The 23,483-nt window shown below is 39.9% G+C and overlaps 2 protein-coding genes across 2 annotated transcripts in view; both read left to right on the top strand.

Annotated features, from left to right (window-relative positions):
- LOC150085877 (LHFPL tetraspan subfamily member 7 protein-like) overlaps nt 1–22,827 on the top strand; it is an 82,962-nt gene extending 60,135 nt beyond the window's left edge. Inside the window, exons 2-3 of the mRNA XM_090374280.1 lie at nt 13,890–14,155; nt 22,514–22,827. Of these exons, the coding sequence (XP_090230406.1) occupies nt 13,890–14,116 (227 nt within the window). The 3' untranslated portion in view covers nt 14,117–14,155; nt 22,514–22,827. The remainder of the gene's footprint in view (nt 1–13,889; nt 14,156–22,513) is intronic.
- Nucleotides 16,953–17,417, top strand: LOC150085878 (protein GVQW3-like). The gene has a single exon (XM_090374724.1). It carries the CDS (start codon nt 16,953–16,955, stop codon nt 17,415–17,417), a length of 465 nt encoding a protein of 154 aa, XP_090230850.1.
- Nucleotides 22,828–23,483: the final 656 nt, after the last annotated feature.

Here is a 23,483-nt window from a genome sequence, read left to right as displayed (position 1 = left end):
TAAGTCGTTCAAGATTGCCTAACAAGAAGGAATAGCCAGGTTTGCCATGCCAAATAGTACGTCGCATTCCGTCTTGTTACTGTCTATTGACAGTAAAACCCTGAACCAAATGAGGAGTGAATGTATCTCTGGAATTAATAATAAAGCTAATCTGGCAGTTATAGACTGGAGACGGGGAAAAAATAAAAAAAAAACTGGGAGCTTCTCTTTTTCGTGTATGAATAAATTTTAATTAACTTGTATTAAAAGATTAGATCCAACTGGGAAGGTGAGCATGCTTGTACGGACGTGCATGACATACAACAAACTGTATGAACTGAAGTGCCGTACGAACCGGCGCACTATGACCCAATTAGAAGCTGTGCTACAAATAATGCACACCCACCCAAAGATGTTGACGAAGTCTTAATGCTGCCACACACACACACAACAATCTACTTTTCATTTCACCGATATCAAGGCGAATAACGTTACTAATTTCCAAATGGCCTTTCTGTTCGTATTTGGCAGAGAGTAACAACCATAAAAGAAACTGATGGGTAACAAGCATCTGCGCATTAAAGGAGTACATGTGTGGCATATTGCGAATTAGTCAAATGAAACTCGTTGAATTATGCAGCTTCAAGAAAATTTTAAAGGATAACGCGATGTCGATTTGCAGCAGAAATAACATCTATAACGCCCGCTATTTTTTATGCATTTTTTTTACAGTGAAGTTCAATAAGTGCTGAAACATGCAAATTACCGAACAGCAATGAATGCCACTCACGTGACTACTGAAGATAAAACATTCTTTTTAGAGCTTTACCATTCCGCAAAATCAACTAAGAAATTGTTAATTTATACAGTCATTGTTGAACAGTTTCAACTATAATCTACCCGCATCCACCATTTGATGAGCCACTGCTAGACTGGAGCCCGATCAAACAAAGCAAGGTTTCAGACAAGTACTTGAAAGGCCAAATGGCGACACCAGTAGACTCCGGAATCGATTCCAACAGATCATTAAGTCTATCCACCATCAGCTCGCCGAGAGGTGACTACTGTTTACCTTCAACTGTCCTTCATAACCGATGGCTGAAGTAATTGCAACGCGAGTTCTCTGCAGTCACCGAACATGGGAATCAACAGAGGCCAAGGAAATAGCGAGTGCCAATTCTACATTTATGCTCGCCATCGAGTAGTAATATCGACACGCCCTTCAACAAATAAAATAAGTTTTCTGTTTCTACTCCGGGACGACCACATATGATCGGAGAAATTCGCAAGATAGAGATACAAGAACATTACAATATTTAGTAGTAATGCAGGTTTGAACCACGGGCGGTCACTCAAAGCGAGTGTACTTCTGTGCCCTAACGGTTGACCACTCGACTATAGCGTCATATTATGTGTTTGTTGTATTAAACTGCTTTACGAATCTTCTGGATCCTGCCGTCACGTCCCTCAATGACGCGAGGAATTTTTACGAGTATTTTTTACAACGTGGCTGAATTAATTTGTCTCAGGAGAGGGCAGAATTTTTTTTTTTTTAACTCCTCTTCTGCGATTCCGATAGCTCCTGTCCTGTGTTGTCCATATGAAGACATTTTGAAGGAAGGAGACTTCTTTCGTAGCAATGTTGAAAGTTTGAGTTGAGGGAAAATTCTTTTATAATTTCACTTCATCGTTTAACTACTCTGCCATTACAAAAACATTCCTCCTTCATACATTATTCGACGGACCACCCAACCCCTCAAATGTCAATCGCCCATATGTCTGACCCCTACTGCAGAACTAGAAATAAACAGCGATACCAAAAGTTCTCCTTACTCCTGTGGGAACAATCGGAAAAAGCTGACTTCCTTCGCATCCGAAGGCCCCGAACACAAGCGCGCGCGCACATACAGGCACTCGCACGATGGTGCAACAGGGCCGGAAGTCTCAAACGAGACAGACCTCGCCAGTAGGGCTGCGGGGATTAGTCCCATATGTCGCATCTTCACTTTCGCCGGATGCACGTTCACGATGCCGTTGTCAACAACCACATGTATCAGGTCACGTGTCACGCTAGCTCGGACTTCCTCATCTTTCCATCAGCGGCTCGTGCGGGGAGGAGGGCGCTAATGGTTTGAACGGTTTCACGTGAGACCTGACGAAGGGAAGCCAACGTTTGTAAATAAATGGCACCGCGTGAAAACTTTTTTTTGAGACATCTCTCGTTAGCGCGGGATGTCTGATAATTGCCTTCATCCCCAAAGCAACGTCGCTTGTCCTTAATCAGGCGAAGAGGCGTTGCTGACCTCAAACTAGGGCGGTCATCGCTTCAAATGAATCAAGAATTTATCTCCCAGATGCTAAATCAATGTCCGATGGTAACAACTGGACCTAATAAAGTCGCCTTTGAAGTAATGGAAAAATACGCGCCCGTGATATAACAACATTTATTTATTTTCCTAAAAGCAGTTCAATATGCAGGAGATAAACGCGCAATATGAAAGTATGGTGCGAAAGAGGATATGCAGCCAGAATGGTTAACGTGGATAACACAGTACAATTTTCAGGTTAGACCGCTTAAAAAGATTAATAAACAAAATAAATTAGATATGCGTATATGTATTGAAGGTAATTGTGAAATACAGAAAGCCTTTTGGAGACTTTGAGTACACACACACATATTAATGTTATATTTGTTTGAAAGTAGCGCAATATCAGAACAACTCGTTTTAAGGCAAAATCGAATGTGTTCAATTTCATTAATGAAGTCGCGTGTGGACTACGTAATCCATTAGCATGATGTTTATTTTATTATCCATCAATAGCTAGATTGTGCAACGTCTGCGTGATGTCCCGCTCATTTTTAGCTGAAAAGGGTATAATAGGTTGATAATCCCACCTCATTACACTGCCTGTGTATGTGTTGAGATTATTTTATCAACGTATATGGTGGGATTATCAAACTTTATGGGGGGAAAGAATAGGTGCAACACACCTGTTCTGTTTTTTCTTTCTTTTTTTACTTAAAACCAATGTAACTGCCCATCTCTGGTGCTACATTTCTCAAAGAAAATCAAGCTCCACTGAGACATTTACGTTAATGGTGATCTCTTTGAATGCTTCAAGTAAGGCAACTCTACAGTAATGGTTCAACGAAGTTATAATTTAGCCATAATTATGAGAGCTTCCTTGGACTCAGGGGAGGTCCCCATGGGCTGGAGATGTGTAAATGTGATCCCAATTCACAAAGGAGGATCAAAGGCTGACACAAGTAATTATAGACCTGTGAGTTTAACTTCTGTTCCGGAGAAATTAATGGAAGCACTGGTTAAAGAAGCGTTGCAGGATCATCTAGACAAGACTTCAGTTATAGCTCGGACACAGCATGGTTTTGTTAAGGGAAAGTCTTGTCTGACCAATCTGATTGGATACTACGATGTGGTCACAAAGGAACTGGATGCAGGGAATAATTTTGATATCATATATTTCGATCTTAGAAAGGCTTTTCATACTGTTGCACATGGAAGACTGCTGCACAAATTGGAGCAGTGTGGCATTGGAGGAAAACTGCTGCTATGGATAAAGGGATGGTTGAGTGGGAGAACACAGAGTGGCAATCAATGGACACTACCCTTCGAAGACTAATGTTATTAGTGGAGTCCCTCAGGGTTCAGTGTTGGGTCCATTATTGTTTTCTGTATTTATAAATAATATTGATGATGGCATATCAAGCTTAAATGTCCAAGTTTGCAGACGATACAAAGGTTGGCAGGGTTGTTAATGGCAGTGTGCTACTGCAGCAGGATCTAGATAATTCTGGAAGATGGACTGAGAGGTGGCAAATGAAGTTTAACATTTACAAATGTAAAGTACTACATATGGGAAGTAGTAATCCCAGAGTAACGTATCAACTCTGTGGTACCACACTGACAGTGATAGAGAATGAAAAAGACCTGGGGGTAATTGTACAGTCAGATATGAAGCTTTCTGAGCAGTGCAGACGGTTTGCAAGAGTAGCTCATGGTGTCTTGTCAATGATATACAGGAATTTTTCTAGCAGGGATAAGGAGGTGATTATTCCCTTGTATAAGGAAATGGTCAGGCCACACCTTGAGTACTGTATACAGGTCTAGAGGCCTCATTTTAAGAAGGATGTAAAGCTGTTGGAACGAGTACAGAGAAGGGCAACAAGATTAGGGAATAGAACAAAGGGGTGCTCTTACGAAGAAAGGCTTAAGTTTTGCAAATTACAGTGTCTGGAGACTAGGCACCAGCGAGGTGATCTGATAGAGGTGTGTAAAGCCTTGAATGGTTTGAGAATGCTCAGTGCTGATGAGATCCTTCCTCTTGCTCACAATAATCACCTGAGAGGGCATAAATTCAAATTGAGGAAAGACAGTTGTAGGATAGATGTGCAGAAGTTTGCCTTTAGCCAGCGGGTGGTTGATTGCTGGAACAAAACTTCCATCTGTTGTTGTTGAAGTTGATAGCTTAAATAAATTCAAGGCAGAACTAGACAAACATTTGGACCGAATGATGGGTGAAAATAGGATTTTTTTTTTTGGCTGATGCTGTATAAGCTTGCTTTCTTGCATCATATGCCTTTACTAATTTTAGACCAATTAATTATACATCTCAGGAACGCTGTGTTCCGGATGTCAGCTGCTGACCTCTAGCGGTTGCCTCTCGAAAGGAAAAAGGAGTCCATTGTCCAAGTGGGCCCAGATCCCGATACAGAATTCTCAGTTTCCATTAAGAATGAAACTCAACAACCTTTCTTTCCTGGACAATATATTTACAGCATGAGCCACGCCTTAACCCCTTGGAGATGTCTAGTAAGAAAGAACCAACTGTGTTTTTTCCCTTGATCCGAGGAATCAGTGAACTCTCCTATCCAAAAGTCCAGTTCCTTATATTTATGTAAATGTCAAATATCAATTGTACATATTTCTAAAGATCAATACTGTCATTGTTTTGTTATTGTAATTATTTTCTGTTGGTTCCTTTTTTGCACCCTTCTAGCTTGCATGCTGTTCTAGGGGGTGTTTGTTAAAAGAAATAAACTGAATAAATAAAATAAATAAATAATACTAAGTCAACGTTCTTCCAGAAAGCTAAATCAGCAAAGGAACCTGAACAGTGGAAAAATAGTTCGTTTGTAAAGATAAATAAACAGTAAAAATAACTTTTCTGTTTATATTCCGGGACTTAAGATTAGAGGAAACGACACGATCACAAGATAAAGCGACAGAAGAACATTACCGCATTTAGCAGTGAAGATATGAACTGGTTCCATCTTAAAGTTCGCCCGAAAGGAACTAATACGTACGAACTCTTTCCTTCCAAGCTCCGAATTTGTCACATAACAGCGCAACGATTTCACATTCATTTCTCGGCCAAAGTCGATTTTTTGTTTTCTGTTTTTAAAATATGCAATCGAAATAACAGAATTTTAGCTGTTCACCGGTCGAACTAAAATACCGAACTTAATTTGAACCTGGAAAGAGCAAATGAAACCTCTGTAGACTGTCGTAGAATTCGACTGGATAATGAAGCGTGAAAATAACAAGATAGGGTTCTTCCGAGTTAACAAGTGCCAACTGGCGCTGCTGTACGTTACGCCCGTCCGTACAAACTCTTCCATTCCCCGTAGACATCACGAAAATGGCAAAATTCCACCCTACCGTACAAAAAAAAACTTCGGCATCCGTAACGTACTTATTCACGTGTGTTGCTCATGCACGTGAAAGAAGGGAGGGCGTTGACTTTCATTTACGTAAAATGCGGAGTGATGATTACTGTTTTCTCCCGCTTTTCCCCCAACCTCTGTCGCTCTCGATCTCAAGCACGCGCGCGCTTAGTCTCCGACATTATAGTACGCTTAACGTGCCGATGCCCGCGTGCTGTTTTAATTACTAATTAAACCCCCGATGTCGAACTTGATAAATTAAGGAAGTCAACGGCGGGAGGATTCAGACAGCTTTCTTAATTGTCTTCGAGTCGGATTTCTGTAGAGGGATCGCTTCTCTGTCCTTGCTCAGCGGATTACGGGGGATAAACTTTCATCGGATGTCACATTATAGTTTCGCATTTCATACTGAGTTTCTAGCGTAGAACTCAGAGGGTGTTGTTTCGCCGAGGTTACTATCCCAGGAGACGGAAACACGTTTTAACATCTATGTAAATCTATAATTCCCTCTTTAACTTTGGTGTTTCCGGACACTTTTGTTTCCGGTGTAATCAAAAGGAATGCTGACAACCTACCTCCTACTTTAATAATTATAATACCCTACTTTCGTGCAGTTCATTTTCCCGCAAGTCAGTTTTCTTAATTGTCTCGATGTCGGGTTACTCTAATGCTATCGCATCTCTGTCCTTACCTCCTGGATTATACGGGGTCAATCTTCGTCGGATCCGAGTTATAAGCGCTTCACGTGTCGTAATAACTTTGTGTTAACGAGAGATAAACGCTTCTCAACCTGTTATTACGTTTTAGATGGCACCTTGCCCGACAGAATCTAACCGCAGAGAATAATGGTATTTGTTTCACGGTGACCACAAAAAAAGTGCACTAAACATGAGCAGAACCAACTGAAAATTTCTGTATGTTCTCAAAGTGTACAAGAAAATCATTCTACTAATCTTTAATCACTGGGACGCATGGTCCCTGTACAGAACTGGTTTAAAACGGCCACTGGAAGCTGTTCGATCATTTTATTAAATATCTGTTGAAGAAACAATCGCACGTGCCATATTTTTAAAACTTAAATGAGCTTACTATGTGAAATATATCCCGTCCCTTACCACACTCTGTGTAGAGCTAAAAGGTATTAAAGGACCAGTAGTTTAAAGCCCAAAAAAATTCGAAAGATCAACTGGATGTGCAATGACTGGTGGTAAGTCTAACTTATTACATTTGTTGTCGTATCCGAGATTAATTTGGTGCAATGTTTGAAACATTAATTTTTAAAAGTAGCGTAAGAAGATCTCCTGTATGACCACAGATTTAGCGGCTATTGTCTTCGAATTATACAAGTTGTTGCATTCTCAGTATTCAGCGTGAAGAGGATAAATATTTCGGAAACTTTATTAATATTTTGATGTAACTCTGTGTAATTTTAATGAATTTTTATACATAATTATTCCTTTTTAGATACATTTATTATGTCTTTTGTATTTTATTGTCTGCTTTATAAGAGAAATGGGCTTCTTCCTAAACTGTTACTCATAGTAATGCGCGAACATTGAGACACGATCTAAAACTCGTTTTTTTTAGCACAGAATGGTTAACACTGGGAGAAATTTGGAGTAAAATGTTAGTTCAGTATGCTAAGACGTGTACGAGTCAGCAGGAAGTGAACGAATGTAGCAGGAAGTTCATAAACGACATCAAAACAGTTGAAGATCCTCCGTAAACTGGGTAAGAAAACCCTTTCCACTCCATAGAATATCGCTGCAGTAGAAAAATCCGTACAGAAACACGTCACATCACACTGACAAGGTAGCTAAAGAGAAAAATATCAAAGGAACGCGAAGTGATGTGCATTCTGGGCAACTCGATCGATGTGGCCAGTAAGGAGAGGCCTACCGATTTTCACCTTAACTGGTCACCTAAAGACACACTTGGAGGATGTCACTTCTTGTAAAATGAAGGGGTGATGACGGTGGTGCAGAAATAACTGAACTAGATGGATCGTTACGCATCCTTTTTCTAGGATGAATAAACAAACTCCTTCTCTAGACGGGTTGTTAAATTTATACACAGATAATGAGAAAAAAGAAATCTCCACTCCAAAAGTGCTCGTATGCTGTCAGTGAAGTTGGATCGGAAGCTAGCACAGTGCGCTGATGGAAAGGGAGGAGAATTCTCGTTGTCAAACCGTTCCGAGTGATGCGAATATAACAGCATTGATCAAGATTTATCAAAATGACTTCCTTTATTTTAGGAGAAATATCGCGTTAGTGTAGAGACCAGTAAAATAATCATTTGCAGTTATTCTACTATTCAGATAATCAAGCGATCCAATTTTAGCAGAATAAAAATTTAATGAACTTCACCGAACTGCTAAGAGCAAGAAGACATTGAGCAAAACATTCCTTCAAGCTTCATCACAATAAATGAGGTCATGGATAAGAAGGAAATTGAACGGGAGGGAAAAAACTCACTACAAAGCTTATAATTAAACATACCCGCATTTTCGAGTGTCTAAAATGAATGCCACTTCCTATTTTTAAACTTAATTATCATAAAATATACAAATGAGTTTCTGTTCATTAGCATTAATGAATATTATCATTATTTATTTTTTTGTTTCAGGAATTTGTCAAGTACATGGGCAAGCACAGATTCCACAGATCACGAGCCGAATTCACACATCATTTAAATATAAATAAGTTAAAGAGAATAATCTAAATTTGCTCCAAAGCTGTAAGGATTAAGAGTTAACAGAGATATATCAGATCTATTAAAGATTAAAGGATGGTAAACATCCACGGGGGTTCGCGATAAACAGCTGAACAACAAGAGCAATGCATATACTGTCATGTCCTGGTGAAGTTAAAATTAAATATATGCAATCAGGTATACATACTGTATTATATCATGTATACATAAACAGATGCGAGCAGCACTATACAAGTTCATACGAACTACTGAGTTATGAATGTTCGCAGTATTTTGCTATTTCTTTGTTATTAACCCAGAGTAACAAGAAAAGCTCATGTGGTACCACGGTTTCCTGAGCGGTATTGTATTGTATATCTTCCTATCGCTAGCCACACAGATAGGTCCATTTTCATTGAATTAATTATTGACTGGAAATATTAATTTCCTTTAATAGTAAGGACGTTTTCAAGGATGAGACCGAGTGGTAGATTACAGTTAATGGAGTTTATCTACAAAAAATTACCCAAAATATATTACAAAACATTATCAAAAATATAACTATTTATGCCCAGTATATAATTCAAATCTTTCAAAACCTACTTACAACACTATGACAAATTAAAATATTACGTAAAAGAAATACATCCTGCCGTTGTATATTCACTTCTTAATTTCGATATTTGGTTTCAAGTTATCCCTCAAGTTTGTCTTTAAACTGTTTATTTTAACATAAGTTTCAGTTTGAATATACAGAAGTACACTACAAACTTCATATATATTGGGATGAGTGGGGTAAAACTGCTGATTGTTTTGAGAATGGAAGGATTCCAGACCATGTTTCATTTTTGGTTCACACGAAGGTTTTCTTTGCCCATACTTGAGGAGGATAAAGGGTGTCTTTTGTACACACAGTACAGTTGTCCAGAATGTAATCAGGAAAAAACATCTTTTGTCGGAGCAATAGCAATCAATGTGCTAAACCAGTCATCTAACTCATGAAATGGTAACAAAAATATTTCAACCATTGTTCAAATTTCTGTGTTTTGACTATGGTGATGCCTGGGCCTTTTGTATTTTCCGGTATCAACACTGCCCAAGATGTGATCGACAACCTGCTATTTGGCATCCCGGAGACACGCTGAATACTGCTGAATGAGAACTTCTTTCGAAGTCCAAATGAATTTTAATAAAAATTCACTTGGACTTCGAAAATTCAGGTCCGCTACCATGGGAGGGAGGGAGGCCCGACGAATGGTTTGGTATGGTTTTTAAAAATGACGTGGGACAGTTTGACAATCTGGTGGGGTCTCAATTGAAAGGGAACGCGTCTACCTCGCTTATTTGTGGGTTTAGGCTATTTGTCGTCCTTTTATATGACCTTTCTTTATTTCGTATTTAAATTAAAATTTCAATTTAATACAAAGTCCAATACTAAGTAACACTTGATACTGCAAAGTATTTATGTAGGTTACTGGCGGTTTCCAGGGTGTCCCCTATGTCCGCCGTATGTTAAGCGTTTTTTGTTGCCAGCAGTGTTGTGAAATTCCACTAATAAGGTTAAGTTAAGGTTTAGATTAACGTTTAAGTTAGGTTCAAGCTAAGGTTTGAAGTAAGTTGAAGTTTAATTTATTGTTTTCGTTTAAATTAAAGTTCAAGTTTAAGTTTAGATTAAGGTTCAGTTTTAAGTTTAAGTTTTAGTTTATGTTGAAGTTAGGGTTAGAGTTGAGGTTAAGATTAATTTTAAGTTCAAGTTTAAGTCTAAGTTAAGATTGAGTTATAGATAAAGTTTAGATTTAAGTTTGAGTTCGAGTTTAAGTTTGAATTTATGTTTAATTGTTCTGATTTTAATTTATTGATTACTAGTTGGGTAGGTTAGTGTGAGTTGTGTGTTGTTTTATGTTGGTTGTGGCTGGCGCCTGGCATTTAGCAGCAGGGGGTCGAAGGCGAGGTGTGCCCCAACCCCCCCGCTCCCATCCCTAGCCACGAGGAGGCAGCCAGGTTCTACTATTTTAGCTAATAACAATGTGTAATAGAATAATAAAATCCCTAAACGTGCATTGTTCCTGCAGGGCCCAATCCTGTCCTGGAACTGGCACACCCAGCAGTTGGGTGAGGGAGAGAGGAGAAAGCTATTACAAGGTTTACCTGTACTGAGCCAGTTGCTTCAGTGCATGGCTTAGAATCCTGTCGCATGAGTCCAGTGTGTTGAGACTCGTCCCTCAGCTCGCAGGGCTCAGTCCTGTCCAGAGTGGGGCATAGTATATGGTTGTGTCCACCATTCTTGTCTCTGATTCTTCTAGTGGTTGTGGCTGTTTGACATGGCAGGCTTCAGCACAGTTCCCGCAGGGCGCATCCTGTCCTAGAGCTGGCAGCCTGTGTTTGGTTGTTTGTGTTAGTTATTGTCTAGTACAAGGAAGAGTATCTGATCCACCAGTTTATGTGCATCAGAATCAGTTACCTAACAGTCAGTAGGTTGAGTGTTCAACCTCTTCTTGTAGTCAGTCTTTAAGTTGCTGTCAGTTTTTTAATGGTTTTTTGGATGTGGTTATGCTGGTCACAATCACTCACTTCACGCACTTGTCAACAACAGGTTTGAGTTTCCTATTCAGGCATGTGCCCACATTGACTGAGTCTTCTACTTGGTAGGCAATGCGGCTGTACTCACCAGCTCCTTACAGTTTCATACAGATGTAGAGTGCAGACCTCCATCAAATTTCGACCTAGGTCTGTTCTCTTGCGTTCAGTAGTCTTGATCTGCGGGAGAAGACCTTTTCTGCAAATAGGGAGAGGGCAGAGAAATGGTCCGGGGAGGCCACCAATATTGGTAGCTCACTTGGCAAGTAAACATTAGTAACAAGTTGCAGCGGCATCCTCAGGTCCGTATATTGTGTGCAGTCGAATAGGATGTGTTGTACTGTCTCTGGGGAGCCAAAGTGGCAGTTTGGGGACGCTGTCAAGTTGAAGGAGTAGAGCTTGAAGTTCAGGCTACCATGTCCTGATAGTAAGAACATCGTGTATAAGCTTGGGTTAAGCCAGGGTTTGCAGTTTTTACCGAATTCCATGACTTCAGGGAAGTATAGGAGCGTGGTTCTTCCTTTTGTGTTTGTGGCCCATTCTTCCTGCCATTGTTGCAGGAATTGGCATCTTAGACGGGTGCTGTCTTCCTTTCCTGATAGGTTTTGGTCTATGCTGTATTGCCCAATTTCCTTTGGTGTATCTAGTTTGCGTTGGTATTTTAGGAATGAGTTTATGAGCTCAAATTTGATTGGGAGTTTCCCACATATGACTTCTAGGGCTGCTGATGATATTGTGCGGCAGGCTCTGGATGTGGCCAGGAGGAAGAAGCGTTGAGTCCTAGTAAGGATTTTGTTTACTTGGTCCCGGCAGACACTAGGGGCCCAGGCCCCTGCGGCGTAGCATATGGTAGGAAGGAAAAGCGTTTTGTAATATAACTGCAAGGTTGATGGCTTGATTTTCCATTTTTTCCTGGTGATTTTAAGTAGTTTCCCAGTTATGATTTTTGTTTTATTTAGTAGGTATCTAGAGTGGGGTACAAAGTTTAGCCTGTTATCTAGGATTACTCCCAGGTATTTGTGGGAGTCTACCAGTTTAATGCTTTGGTTATTTAGCTTGATATTGGGAGGTCTACGCGGATCCAGGCGGCCCTTGAAGAGAACTTGACAGGTTTTTTCCACTGAAATGCTTAGTTTATGTTGGTTGCACCAGTGGTTAAGGTCTTCTAATGCTTCAGTGGCTAAGGTTTCCAGTTGTAGTCTGGAGTTGCCATATAAGATCAAGGCCAGATCATCTGCATATGCTATTTTGGTTATTTGTTGGTGTGGGATGGAGAGCCACCCATCAAGGACCACGTTCCAGCAGATAGGGCCAAGAACGGATCCCTGGGGGCAGCCTCGAGTAACCTGTCTGGTCACAGTATGTAATCCATCCGAGACCACGAGGCTGCGGTCAGAAAAGTAGTCAGCAATCAGGCGATATATTGGAGTTGAGACCTCGGCCTCTCGGAACCTCGCCAGGACGCTCTGCCACCATAAGGTGTCAAACGCCCCTTTGAAGTCCACAAAGAGGCCCAGGACATAGGTAGATTCCGCGGAAGTGATAGAGTTGAGGATGTAATTTAGGACATCCACGGAGGATCTGCCAGGGGTGAAACCGAATTGTGAAGCTGATGGGAGGCCTTTGGAATTATAATAGTTACGAAATCTGCCTGCAATCAGTTTTTCTAGGACCTTCCCCAGAACTGGGAGGAGGGCTATTGGTCGGTAGGATGTTGGTAAATTTGGTGGCTTATCCGGGTTTTTTAAAAGTATTTTCAGGTTTGCTTGTTTCCAGGCCAGGGGGAATTTTCCATGTGATAGGCATGAGTTATACAAATTGATTATTGCATTTGGAATGAGTGACCATATCCGTTTCACAATTGATACCTCCATGAGGTCTAGGCCTGGGCATTTGCCTTCATTGAGTGCTTCAATGGCAGTTCCTATTTCCTCCTGTGAAAAGCGTTCCTCGTAGCCAACAGCCGCGTAGCTCAGATGGTCTATGCGGAGGGAGGTCTGGAATGGGCTCTCAGGGGATGGTGTGTCCTGTTTTATTATGTCATCCAAGATGGTGTTGATGGAGTCTTCCCAGGACAAGGATTCCACATTGTTCTGATCCATGATGGAGGAGACGATTTCCCCAGGATGTAGTTTATCAAAAATGATTTTGTAAATCAGTCCCCAGTGATCGGTTTGTAAGGAATTTTCTATGAGGCGGCCCCATGCTTGGTGCTTTTCTTTGTAGATTTCGTTAAAGTAGTTCTTCCTCTGCGTACGATATGTTTCATGTAGGTGACGTATTACAGGCTCTGGAAGTTGAATCCTTCTGGCGCGTTGTAGCTGTTTGCGCGCAGTCTTGACCGAGGTTCTTAGCACATTGAGTTCCCTGGTCCACCAAGGTACGTGGTTGGGTTTGTGGCGTTTCTTCTTTAAGGAGGAATCACAGATGGTGGTGCATTGGTGCATGAATTCCAACAGGAAGTGCTCCGGGGGGAGATCACTACTTAGTTAAGTATTATTTAGATGTCACTATTTCTAACTTCATTTTGCCTTATCAGGTACTCTTTTCTTAATGGGAAGATTGTTCGCCGTCCTCGGTTTAGTCTAAAAACGTCATGGTGTAATATTTGAACGAACGTAAACCGATTTTATTTTAGGGGGTGTGAAGAAATAAAACCAAATACACGTACATGAGTTGTAGAATGAGGAGACCCATCACCCAACTAAAAAAAAAAAAAAAAAAAAAAAAAAAATCACATAAAACGTTTAAATAAATTTTTGGAAAGGTAAAATCTAAAACGTTCGTCAATATAAATTGCGATAGCCACGTTGTCTCAAGTTTTTGGCGAATGTGCAAAATTACACATTTGCCCAAAAATCCTAATATCCGTTTAATTTATTTCGTACACTAATTTATACAATAATAAAAACTTTCTGAAAAAACTGACCAAAATGCATTTCTCATTTTCTAGTAGTCCTTCAGACGGCAGCCTTGTTGCTTTATCCCCTTGTCTTAGGATCTTCCTTTACTCGCCTCCACTGCGGAATAGGTGCTGATGTTTATTCCCCAGGCAAGTGTCGATTCGGTTGGGCTTATATGGCAGCAATCACAGGTACAGTGCTGGCGTATTACTGCCCTCTACTGGCACACTTCACGGCATATAACGTCTACAGTCCTTGCTACTGGACGGACATATGAAAACAGCTGGTGAGCATCCTTCATGCCAGGAAAAACAAGGTAATATTTTTCTTCCTCATAATGCTTCTTTATAATTAAATCAATTTAGGGAAACAAGTTTTTCAAAATCACACTGCAGTAGAAAATTAATTTTCCAGTCGCATAACTATCACAGAATCATTTCCTTTTGAAATATGAAAAAGCAGTCAATGCGTTTATATAAGTTTCAGAACAAGTAACATATCTCGATTAATAATAATGTATAATTTGTACCAATCACAAGATTTTGAAATACCATTTCAAAGTCTCGTGAATGGTAGAAGAATTTTGCTATATTTTGAAATATAGTGTTGTGACTTCTGCAACCGAAATATCTCTAACCTTTTGAAATTCTCACCGATTCAACTACAATGTTCAGAAGAGTTAACAACCGAACAGCGAATTATAAATACTTTTGTAACATTTTGTGGAGTTACATCAATTCTAAAACGCACCGTGAGGAATCCTGAACTTGCCAACTAACCACTCAGCTAAAGCTGCGCCTTAAATTGATTTAAAGAATCCGATGAACTGAAGGCTGAGTTCCGTGAGTGAACAAAATCCTTCTACGTAATGCATTCAGAAAGTTCCTAGAATGATTTCCGAAAAAGTCTTTAAAATATTACTCTTATTTCATGCCACATTAAACACTCATTTGCCTGTGAATTTAAATAACTAAAACTGCTCTCCCCAGTCATTATTAAAAAAATATTTGGCCTTTTACCATATCACCATATAAGAAATGCAACTGAACCGCGCATTGGTGAAAAAGAATACGAAATTGATATGAAGTGTCTACAATTTATGTTTCTGAATTATCAGAACAAGCGATTTTCCCATAATAACAATAAATCAGAAGCTAGCAAGGAAATCCCAGTTGATCAAAGAAAGTGTTCCGCATTACAAGTACGAACCCCAGCAGTACTAGAGATCTCTAGTACTGTTGGGATCTCTAGCAGTACTAGAGATCCCAACCCACAAGCTGTACTGGGACAGCGCCATAATAACGGACAAGAAAATCTCGTACAACAGACCTGAAATATCCCTTGTCAACAAGAAGGAAAAGGCTACCTAACTGATTGACACAGCGGTGCCCAACACTGGCAACCTCCAAAAAACCCATGAGGAAAAGATCAGTAAGTACATGAACCTAAGACAGGAGATCAAAGAGATGTGGCATATGCAACAAGTAACGACCATCCCGATTACCGTGTCAGCCACCGGTATGGTGCCAAAGACTCTAGGTGCTTAGTGCAATGGGTCTCCCAGAAAACACTTAAAAGGAACCCCAGAAATTCGCAATCCTGAACACTTCTAAGATAGTCAAAGTTCCTCGACCAAGAGTAACACCAGACATAACCACCCTGCGTGTTTAGGCAGTAGCCGTCACGGGGTGGACCCACCAATCAAGGAGAAATAATATCAGAGCAACTATAATAATAAATTTAAATAAAATACTAGTTTCCCAGAGTAACAAGAAAACCTCATGTGGTACCATGGTTTCCTGAGAGGTATTGTATTGTATATCTGTCGACGGTACCAGTGGTTCCTCATAAAATTGCAAAGTTGTGTCTCTGTGAAGATGCAGGATTCTGCCAAGGCCAGATGAAACCCAGTTCTGTAAATCCCACGCTAGACGAAGCTAGATTAAGCAATCAAGTCTGGCGAATTCCATAGAAAAGTTCATTGTTATTCAGGTGTAACCGTCACAATCAGAAGGCGTTCTTCTTTTGAAGAAGCTTATGGAGAATTGCAGAAGCGCAATTAAGGTTTCTTTTGTCTGGATAACATTATGATATTATTGGAGTGGAAACCTGTAATTAAGGAGTTGATTTCTAAGATCCAGGTATACGTCGCAGTCTTCAATCAGGTGATTCCAGACCTCCGTTCCACCTCAGGGGCACTTACTCTCCTCGTTTCAGCCGAAATATTTTAGTTTGTCTTTTATCCATCCATGACCCGCCAAAATGTAGGTTGTTTATAAATTAGGAGTCAGTTAGGTCAGGATACTAGGAGTAATCAGCGTAATGACTGGGATGAATTTTCTAGTGATCAATCCTTTATCGGCATATGCCCATCTGTTTGCCAGATAAGCTTAAATTTCATCCAGAGTCTTTTATTTTCCGTTTTGATGACTTCATCCTGTCTGGTGGTGATTCCTTGGAACCGCTGTTGTTAGCCATGTCGCATGGCATTCACCAGCCCGAGGAAAGCAACGTGCAGGTCCAAGAGACATACCTGTAAGGCAGCTATGATGCTTTACGACAGGCCGTTGACATCACCAGGTAGAAGAGACGTTGAATTTGACTTTGTCCGCCATGATGTATTTGCTGAATGGTAACTGACTGTCGTGTCCCGTAGGTGACAATAGGAAGGAACACTACGTTGTGCATTAGGTGCAGGGTCCTCCCTTGGAGAACCCAATCCGTCCTCGTGGCAGAGGCTTGTAAACCTCAATTAGGCCACCTCTGAGGTGCCTGGTTGCCAAGCTCTATAGCCCACATAACCGGAGTCTTTCCTCATACGGTCATCCTGCCGATCTCACCATTCGAGTTGCCCGTCTTTGGACAAAGTGCAAGGAAGCCACAGCCTTTTGCTGCACCGACCAAAAAAAAAATATATAAGAAAATACAAATTATATACTTCCCTTCTCATGTACGAGGGGCATTCAAAAAATAAGTTACACCTGGCGCCATCTCTTGGTATAATTGCACAACAAATGTGGCGCCTGCGCCGAATGGAGTTCATATCATGCACCCCCTGGTAGGTGAGTTTCGTTGACGTAGCCGTAACAGTTGTGTAGGAGCAAACGTTCATAATGGCGCGTCAGCTAGAATGTTACTCCAAGTTCGAGGTAAGCGGAACCGTACGATTTTTGTGGGTGAAACGTCTGAATTGTTCCGAGATTCATCGTGAAATAACACCGGTGTATGAGGAAAATGCAATGTCGTATCCAGCCATAGTGAAGTGGTGCCAGCAGTTTGAAAGCGGTCGCACAGAATTGATGGATGCTGATCGAAAAGAAAGGCCATCAAGGTCGACGACTGCAGACAAAGTGATGCAGGTTGATGAAATGATTTGCAATAATCGAAGACTGACAGTCGCAGAAATTGCAAAGGAGTTGGATATTTCGATAGGCAGTGTTCATTCCATCGTCCGTGAACATCTTGACTGTCGTAAATTGTGTGCACGATGGTTTCCTCGTTGGTTTCGACGAACAGAAAGGTTAAGGTTTTTTGACTTCTCTAGCGTTCATTCAGTGCTATTCTGTGGAAGGCCGTAACTTCTTAAGCCGCATCATCATTGGCGATGAAACGTAGGTGCCCCATTTCATCCCAGAAACGAAGAGAATTTCTATGGAATTGAGACACACAACATCGCCTGTGCGGAAGAAATTCAAAGTTGCACCATCAGCAGGAAAGTTTTCGACTGTGAAGAAGTTGTTTCCACGGATTTATGGCAAAAGGTACAACAATTAATGCTGCCAAACATTATGAAAGGTCAGGGAATAACCACCGCATATCCCGGAGCAATATGGCCTTAGTTGCTAATGATCCTAAAAACCAAATAACAAACAACAGCAAACGGCAGTTGTACAGTGGCTTAATGACCAAGGAGTGGAGGTCTAACATCAGGGAATCAAACGATTAGTCACACGTTCCGAGAAGTGTTTACACCAACTCGGCGACTATGTGGAAAAATAGTGCAAGGTATGTGCTTTCTATTGCATAATGTTACTTACCTCAATAAATGTCTCTTGGGCTACAATGGTCAAGTGTAACTTATTTTTTGAATTACCCTCGTAGGTAGCCATCCAGCTGACCTCTGAATTTCTTCAAACTATCAGCCTCAAATACCCGCGGAGGCAACTTTTCTTGATACAATGTTTAAGAATGTGTCGGCCCACCTTTAGCCTTAACTACACACTGCATCCTTGACGAGAAACTCGTAACCAAATTTTGATAACAAGAAGGCAGTATTTTGGTCTCCCCCCCCCACCAAAGACACACACACACACACACACACACATTGGAATACAACGGTCAATTCGGCTACTGATTGCGAGTATGTTAACTTGGACGAAGCCGACATTGTAGTTCATACTAAAGGTGATCACTGGGATTATGGTCATTCTGGGCAAGCTAATGAAGCTTTTGCATGCCCATGTCTTCAAACCAAGTCGCTACAGGCTGTATAGTATGGCATGGTGCATTGCCATGATGAAGCAAAAAATAAAAAAAAAAGCACTCCTCATACTACTGCCACAGTGCAAAAAGAGCGAAATTGTTCAGAATGTCAATTATGACCAAATGAAAAAATGAATTTATAATTAATTTTAAAATATGGTATTATCTAAATCAATTATGATAAAAGCCTATCTTTATTATAAAAGTGTCATCTCGTGGATTGAATTATAAAAATAATCTAATAATTATTTTTATAATTCAATTACAATGATTAATATTATAATTCTTATAATTCAAAAATATTAATAAATTAATTATAATTTAATTATTGTTACGAAAACAAAGCCGCATTTCTAATATTTGGTCACAGCTGTCAAAATTCCCAGTTATACTTCTGGTTATTGCTTATTAAGTAAAAACTTTGTAACTTAAGCCGTAGGTTGGATCACTGCAGTCTAATGCGACAGTTTTTTCTTTGAAACGCATTCACTGACATTCTCGCTAGCTGTGCATTTATAATCATGTCTACATTTGCTGTGACTTTCACTGTCATTTGTTTACATTTAACAAATCGAACTGTAATTTACATTTTAAACTGCTAGCGCCACCTTTCGGTCATTATAAATGTTTATAGATTATTATTATTATTATTATTATCCGTTTATTTCCATAAGGAAACCACCCCGGGACGGCAAAGTGCCAGGAGGGTGCTAAGTACATATCAGGGTACGAGATACTACGTGCAGTGGGTTACATATACTGAACACGTAGTCTCGTCCCGAAATACATTTTATGTTTAATATATATAGTATTTACACATTGATGATTCTGTACATACATTATACAACTGATATATTTACAATTCACTAATAATTCCATCTATAAATTACATATTTACATAACTGTTAAAGAAGGTATATTTTTACAGTCAACAAATTATTATTGTTCTGAAAGCAGAAAGTTTCTCTTTTACTCTAAATTCTTTGGTACTTTGCAGCCGATTCATATTTTGGTAAGTCTATACGAATCCTGGAAGATCTCTTTCCGGTATGTTGCATCCTCACACAGTTTTTCGGCATCTATGTGTACTGAGTTAAATATTTTCGCTGCATTTGATGGGAAGAATCTTTGCAGGCTACTAAGATTGTTCAGGACTGGACGCAGTGGATTATTTACTTCCCCGCAACGTCTAGCAGTGGCACGCGGTTTGACAAGAATATTATCCAGGACTGGAGCATCCACTCTGCCTGTGAGCATTTGTGCGAGAGTGTGTATGTTCCTGTTAATTGTCCGCTGCATCCAGGGTGTGATGTTAAGGTTTGAGTATAGAATGGCCCTTGAGATAGTAAAAGGGTGGCCAGCAATTCTGTTAAGCCATCGCAAGAACCAGTACTCGATCCCAAGGACGGACTTATAATGTGAATCTGGAGCTGAAGACCAGATTTGCGAGGCATACATTGCAATTGGCAGGACACACATTAAAATGTACTTGGTCGCTAGCTGAGGATCCCTAATTCCTACCAGTTCCTGTCTAGTAGCCCATAAAGCGGCGAATATTTTTGTCTTCATATGGGCGAAGTGTTGAGCAAAGGTGAGTCTGTCATCCCACTTAAGACCTAGGTCCAGGTGAGAGTGCACTTTTACCACATTAGACCCGTTCACAGAGATCGAGATGTCATTTTTATTCTGCTTGCAAGTTATGGTCATTTGGGCAGACTTCTGCGCATTAATACGGAGCCCGATGCAATCCAGGTAGCTCTCAAATTCTCTGATTGTGCTATTTGCCATCTGACAAATACCTTCTGCCGATTCATGGTCTTTGGAAGTGATGAAGAATTTTACATCGTCAGCATATGTTATAAAATTGTAGTACCGTGCAAGAAACGGCTCCAGGGCGGCCGCGAAGAGAGTAGCCGAAAGAACTCCCCCTTGTGGCACTCCTCGCGAGATGGTAAAGCAAGATTGTAGCTTTTGGTGCTTAACAATAAGTTTTCTATGTTCTAGCAGGCTGGTTATTATAGTTAACAAATTTCCTCTTACATTAAAATAATACTTTAAAATCGCAATGAGCGCTGGAATTGAGACGTTGTCGTAGGCTGCGGAGATATCCAAAAAAATAATATCAATTTGCTCCTTCTCATTTAGTGCTCTCTGCACGCGAAAAAGGGTTTCCAGTAAGTTTGTTATTGTTGATCTACCCGAAATGACTGAGTGCAAATGTGGTGGTCTATGGCTGAAGCAGTGTTGATTGATGGTGGGAAGCAGTGCTTTTTCGAATACCTTCTGTAGGGTGCAGCTGACAGAAATTGGTCTGTAATCCTTAGCCAATTTTGGGTGTTTAATCTTTGGTATTGGGGTTACAATGTAATTTTTCCAGGCTTGCGGGAAAGCTCCTGACCTGATGATTTCCTGATAGATGTGCAGTAATAGATCTATTATAAATGGGCTACTTATCTTAAGGATGAACATTGGAAATTTGTCTGGTCCAACAGTGGCCTTATTGGGCAGATCGTTGATTGCTTTCATTACGCTCTCTTTGGTGATTTGTATTTCACTCAAAGGAGGTCTTGTTGGTTCCTCTATTGCCGAATGGTTTCGCTTGTTTAAATCTTTCAGGAATTCAAAAATTTTGTTACCATTATCAGTGTTCTCAATTTGATTCAGTCCATGCAGGTTACTAAAAGTGTTATTAGCCCATTCCTTGAAAATGCATTCTGTCATATTCTCTGTGCTATTTCTATTGCTAGTAATTCTTTTTGCTCTTTTTAGTTTATTATGAACAACACTGCAGTGTGCCTGTCGTTTTGCTTTGATGAAATGTGCTCTTTCTTTCTTATAACGAATGTGATCGGCAGGATGACCCGTTCTTTGCCATTTTCTATACAGTTTTTGCTTCCTGAGGAAACTTGCTTTCAGTTGTGGGTTAAACCATTCTTTTGTTCTCTCAGATATTTTGATTTCTTTTGCTGCTCCTTCCAATGCTGTTTGGTATAGCTTTTTAGTGATCATTTCTAAAGCTTCGTCTACTGGCTTTTCTTGCAGGTCATTCCAGTTGTAACTAGTCAGGTGACTGAGAATGACCTCTGATTTAATATACTTCACGGAGAAAAGATACTTACTTTGCTTTTCCCAGTTCGTGTGGTTACCCTGCATGTATTTGTGTATCTTCAGTGCTGCTTCTATTTCAATGGGATTGTGGTCCGACTTAAATTTTATGCAGTTTTGCGCTAGCCTTATGTCTAAGGAACTATGATACAACAGGTCAAGTTGCTGCATTCCCCTTGTCACTGGTGTCGGAAGCTGCGTTAAGTGCAATGCACCCAATGTAGCATCCAGCTCTTTCTTGGCCTCCCTGTGTTTCGGAAAAGGCAAATTAAAATCTCCCGCTATTATTGTGTCGACTGATGGCTTTAGATTTGCAGCAAGCCAAGCATAGAGTTCGTTTCTTGTCTCCTTTGAGTGCTCAGGTGGGAGGTATATGATGCATAACTGTATTTTCACGTGCTCTTTTGAAAAGGTAACGCAAATCCCTTCAAAATTATTTGAATTGGTTTTTCGTTCTCTTATAGGCTGGTATTTATTTTGGTAGCAAATTAAAACTCCCCCTCCTCGCCTATCTGTTCTTCCGGTTCCCACACATTTGCAGTTTGCTGCCGCAGTTAGCCGATCTAACTGTTTGAAAATAAGTTCAATTGTTATGGCTAATATTCACTGAAATGTGCTTCTCCAAAACTGTTTAACCACTACGTATGCTTCTCTAGAACCCAGCATTTCTGAATCCCAAGGGTGCCGGATTTTAAAGTTTAAAGAATTCACTGTACACACTTTACTCGTACTTTAGCTCTACAGAAATTTATACAATTAAGTGTTGCAAACTTTTTGCAACCGATGTTTAAACAAAAAAAATATATATATAAAGTTTTATTTTCTTTCAATACCTGCGCGAGTTCATGAAGTTATTACACTGATACAAAACTTCCTTTTTTTTTTGTTTTTTTCAAGCGTGATCTGGATTTATTGAGTCTTTATGGTCGCAAATAACTCCCAATCGCCTGTTGTACAGCGTCCTTTGCCTGGGCACCGGTCGCTCTGTTACTACACATAGATATCCTATTGGCTGTACATTATAAGCAATTAACAAATTCATACCTTCTTCTATCATAACTTCTAATTACTGTGTTGTTTATTTCAGTTAAGAGCCAGCTATTCATGTTAAAATGGAAGAACTGTGATCATTTTACCAGACGTTTAAGTGTGTAGAAAACGGTTTCGTGATGATTTATAAGAAAATATAACGCAAAAACTGAACTCCACAGGTGAAAGAAGGTTACGCTATGGAAACGATAAGAGAAGAAACAAAGAGGAAAAGGAAGTAAACTGAGGGATACTCTAGTCTGCTAGCATCGAAGGACTTGTACAAATGTTTTCGAAATCTCCTCATTTCCTAGTTCACCGTTTTGAATTCAACAAGACATCGACATCCATTGATACTTTTATATGCTGTGTCTTTATATGCATTCTTTCTACCATCACTTGATGTATACTTTGAAAATAAACTCCTTTTGGAAATGACCTTCTTGCGTTACTTTCTTGCACTCAAATATATAATACATTTGTAATTAAATAAGCTTTTTTTTTTTTTTAAAGTGCGTCTGTTTACATTGCTACAATAGCAATTGTTTATACAGATAAGCTTAGTATGCATAGCTCCATCTGCATGTTGTGCGGGCTGAAAAATCTAGACAAAATCGGGGGGAGGGGGATCCCTACTCTTCGGCTGCCCGAAGTTGGCTAAACTACAGCCCAGAGTAAAGAGGACTTTAAGAATTCTTCCCAAATCAGATAAAATGGTATATTAAGAGCTGAAGCCATTTGGAAAGAAAATGGCGCCTACAAAAATAGGGATTTAAAACGTGCATGTAGAAGGCTTAGCTCAATATGAACATCGAAAGATAATACGCAACTTATTCTCACTCTTTTAAAGATGAAATCCTCTCTGGGTTAATGAGGGATTACTGATTTCGAAGTTTACCGAATGAAGAATGGTAATTATAGCACGAACAAACTTATTGAAAAGGAAATTAAAGTAGAAATTTAACAATTAATAATTTCTGACATAAATTAATTAAATTGATGTCAGAAATCGATATTTTAGGTAAAAT

The sequence above is a fragment of the Mastigoproctus giganteus genome, chromosome 5 (assembly GCF_048544385.1).
Source record: "Mastigoproctus giganteus isolate SK-2022 chromosome 5, ASM4854438v1, whole genome shotgun sequence".
Classification (NCBI taxonomy): Eukaryota; Metazoa; Arthropoda; class Arachnida; order Uropygi; family Thelyphonidae; genus Mastigoproctus; species Mastigoproctus giganteus.
This window is presented reverse-complemented; position numbering and strand designations above follow the sequence as displayed.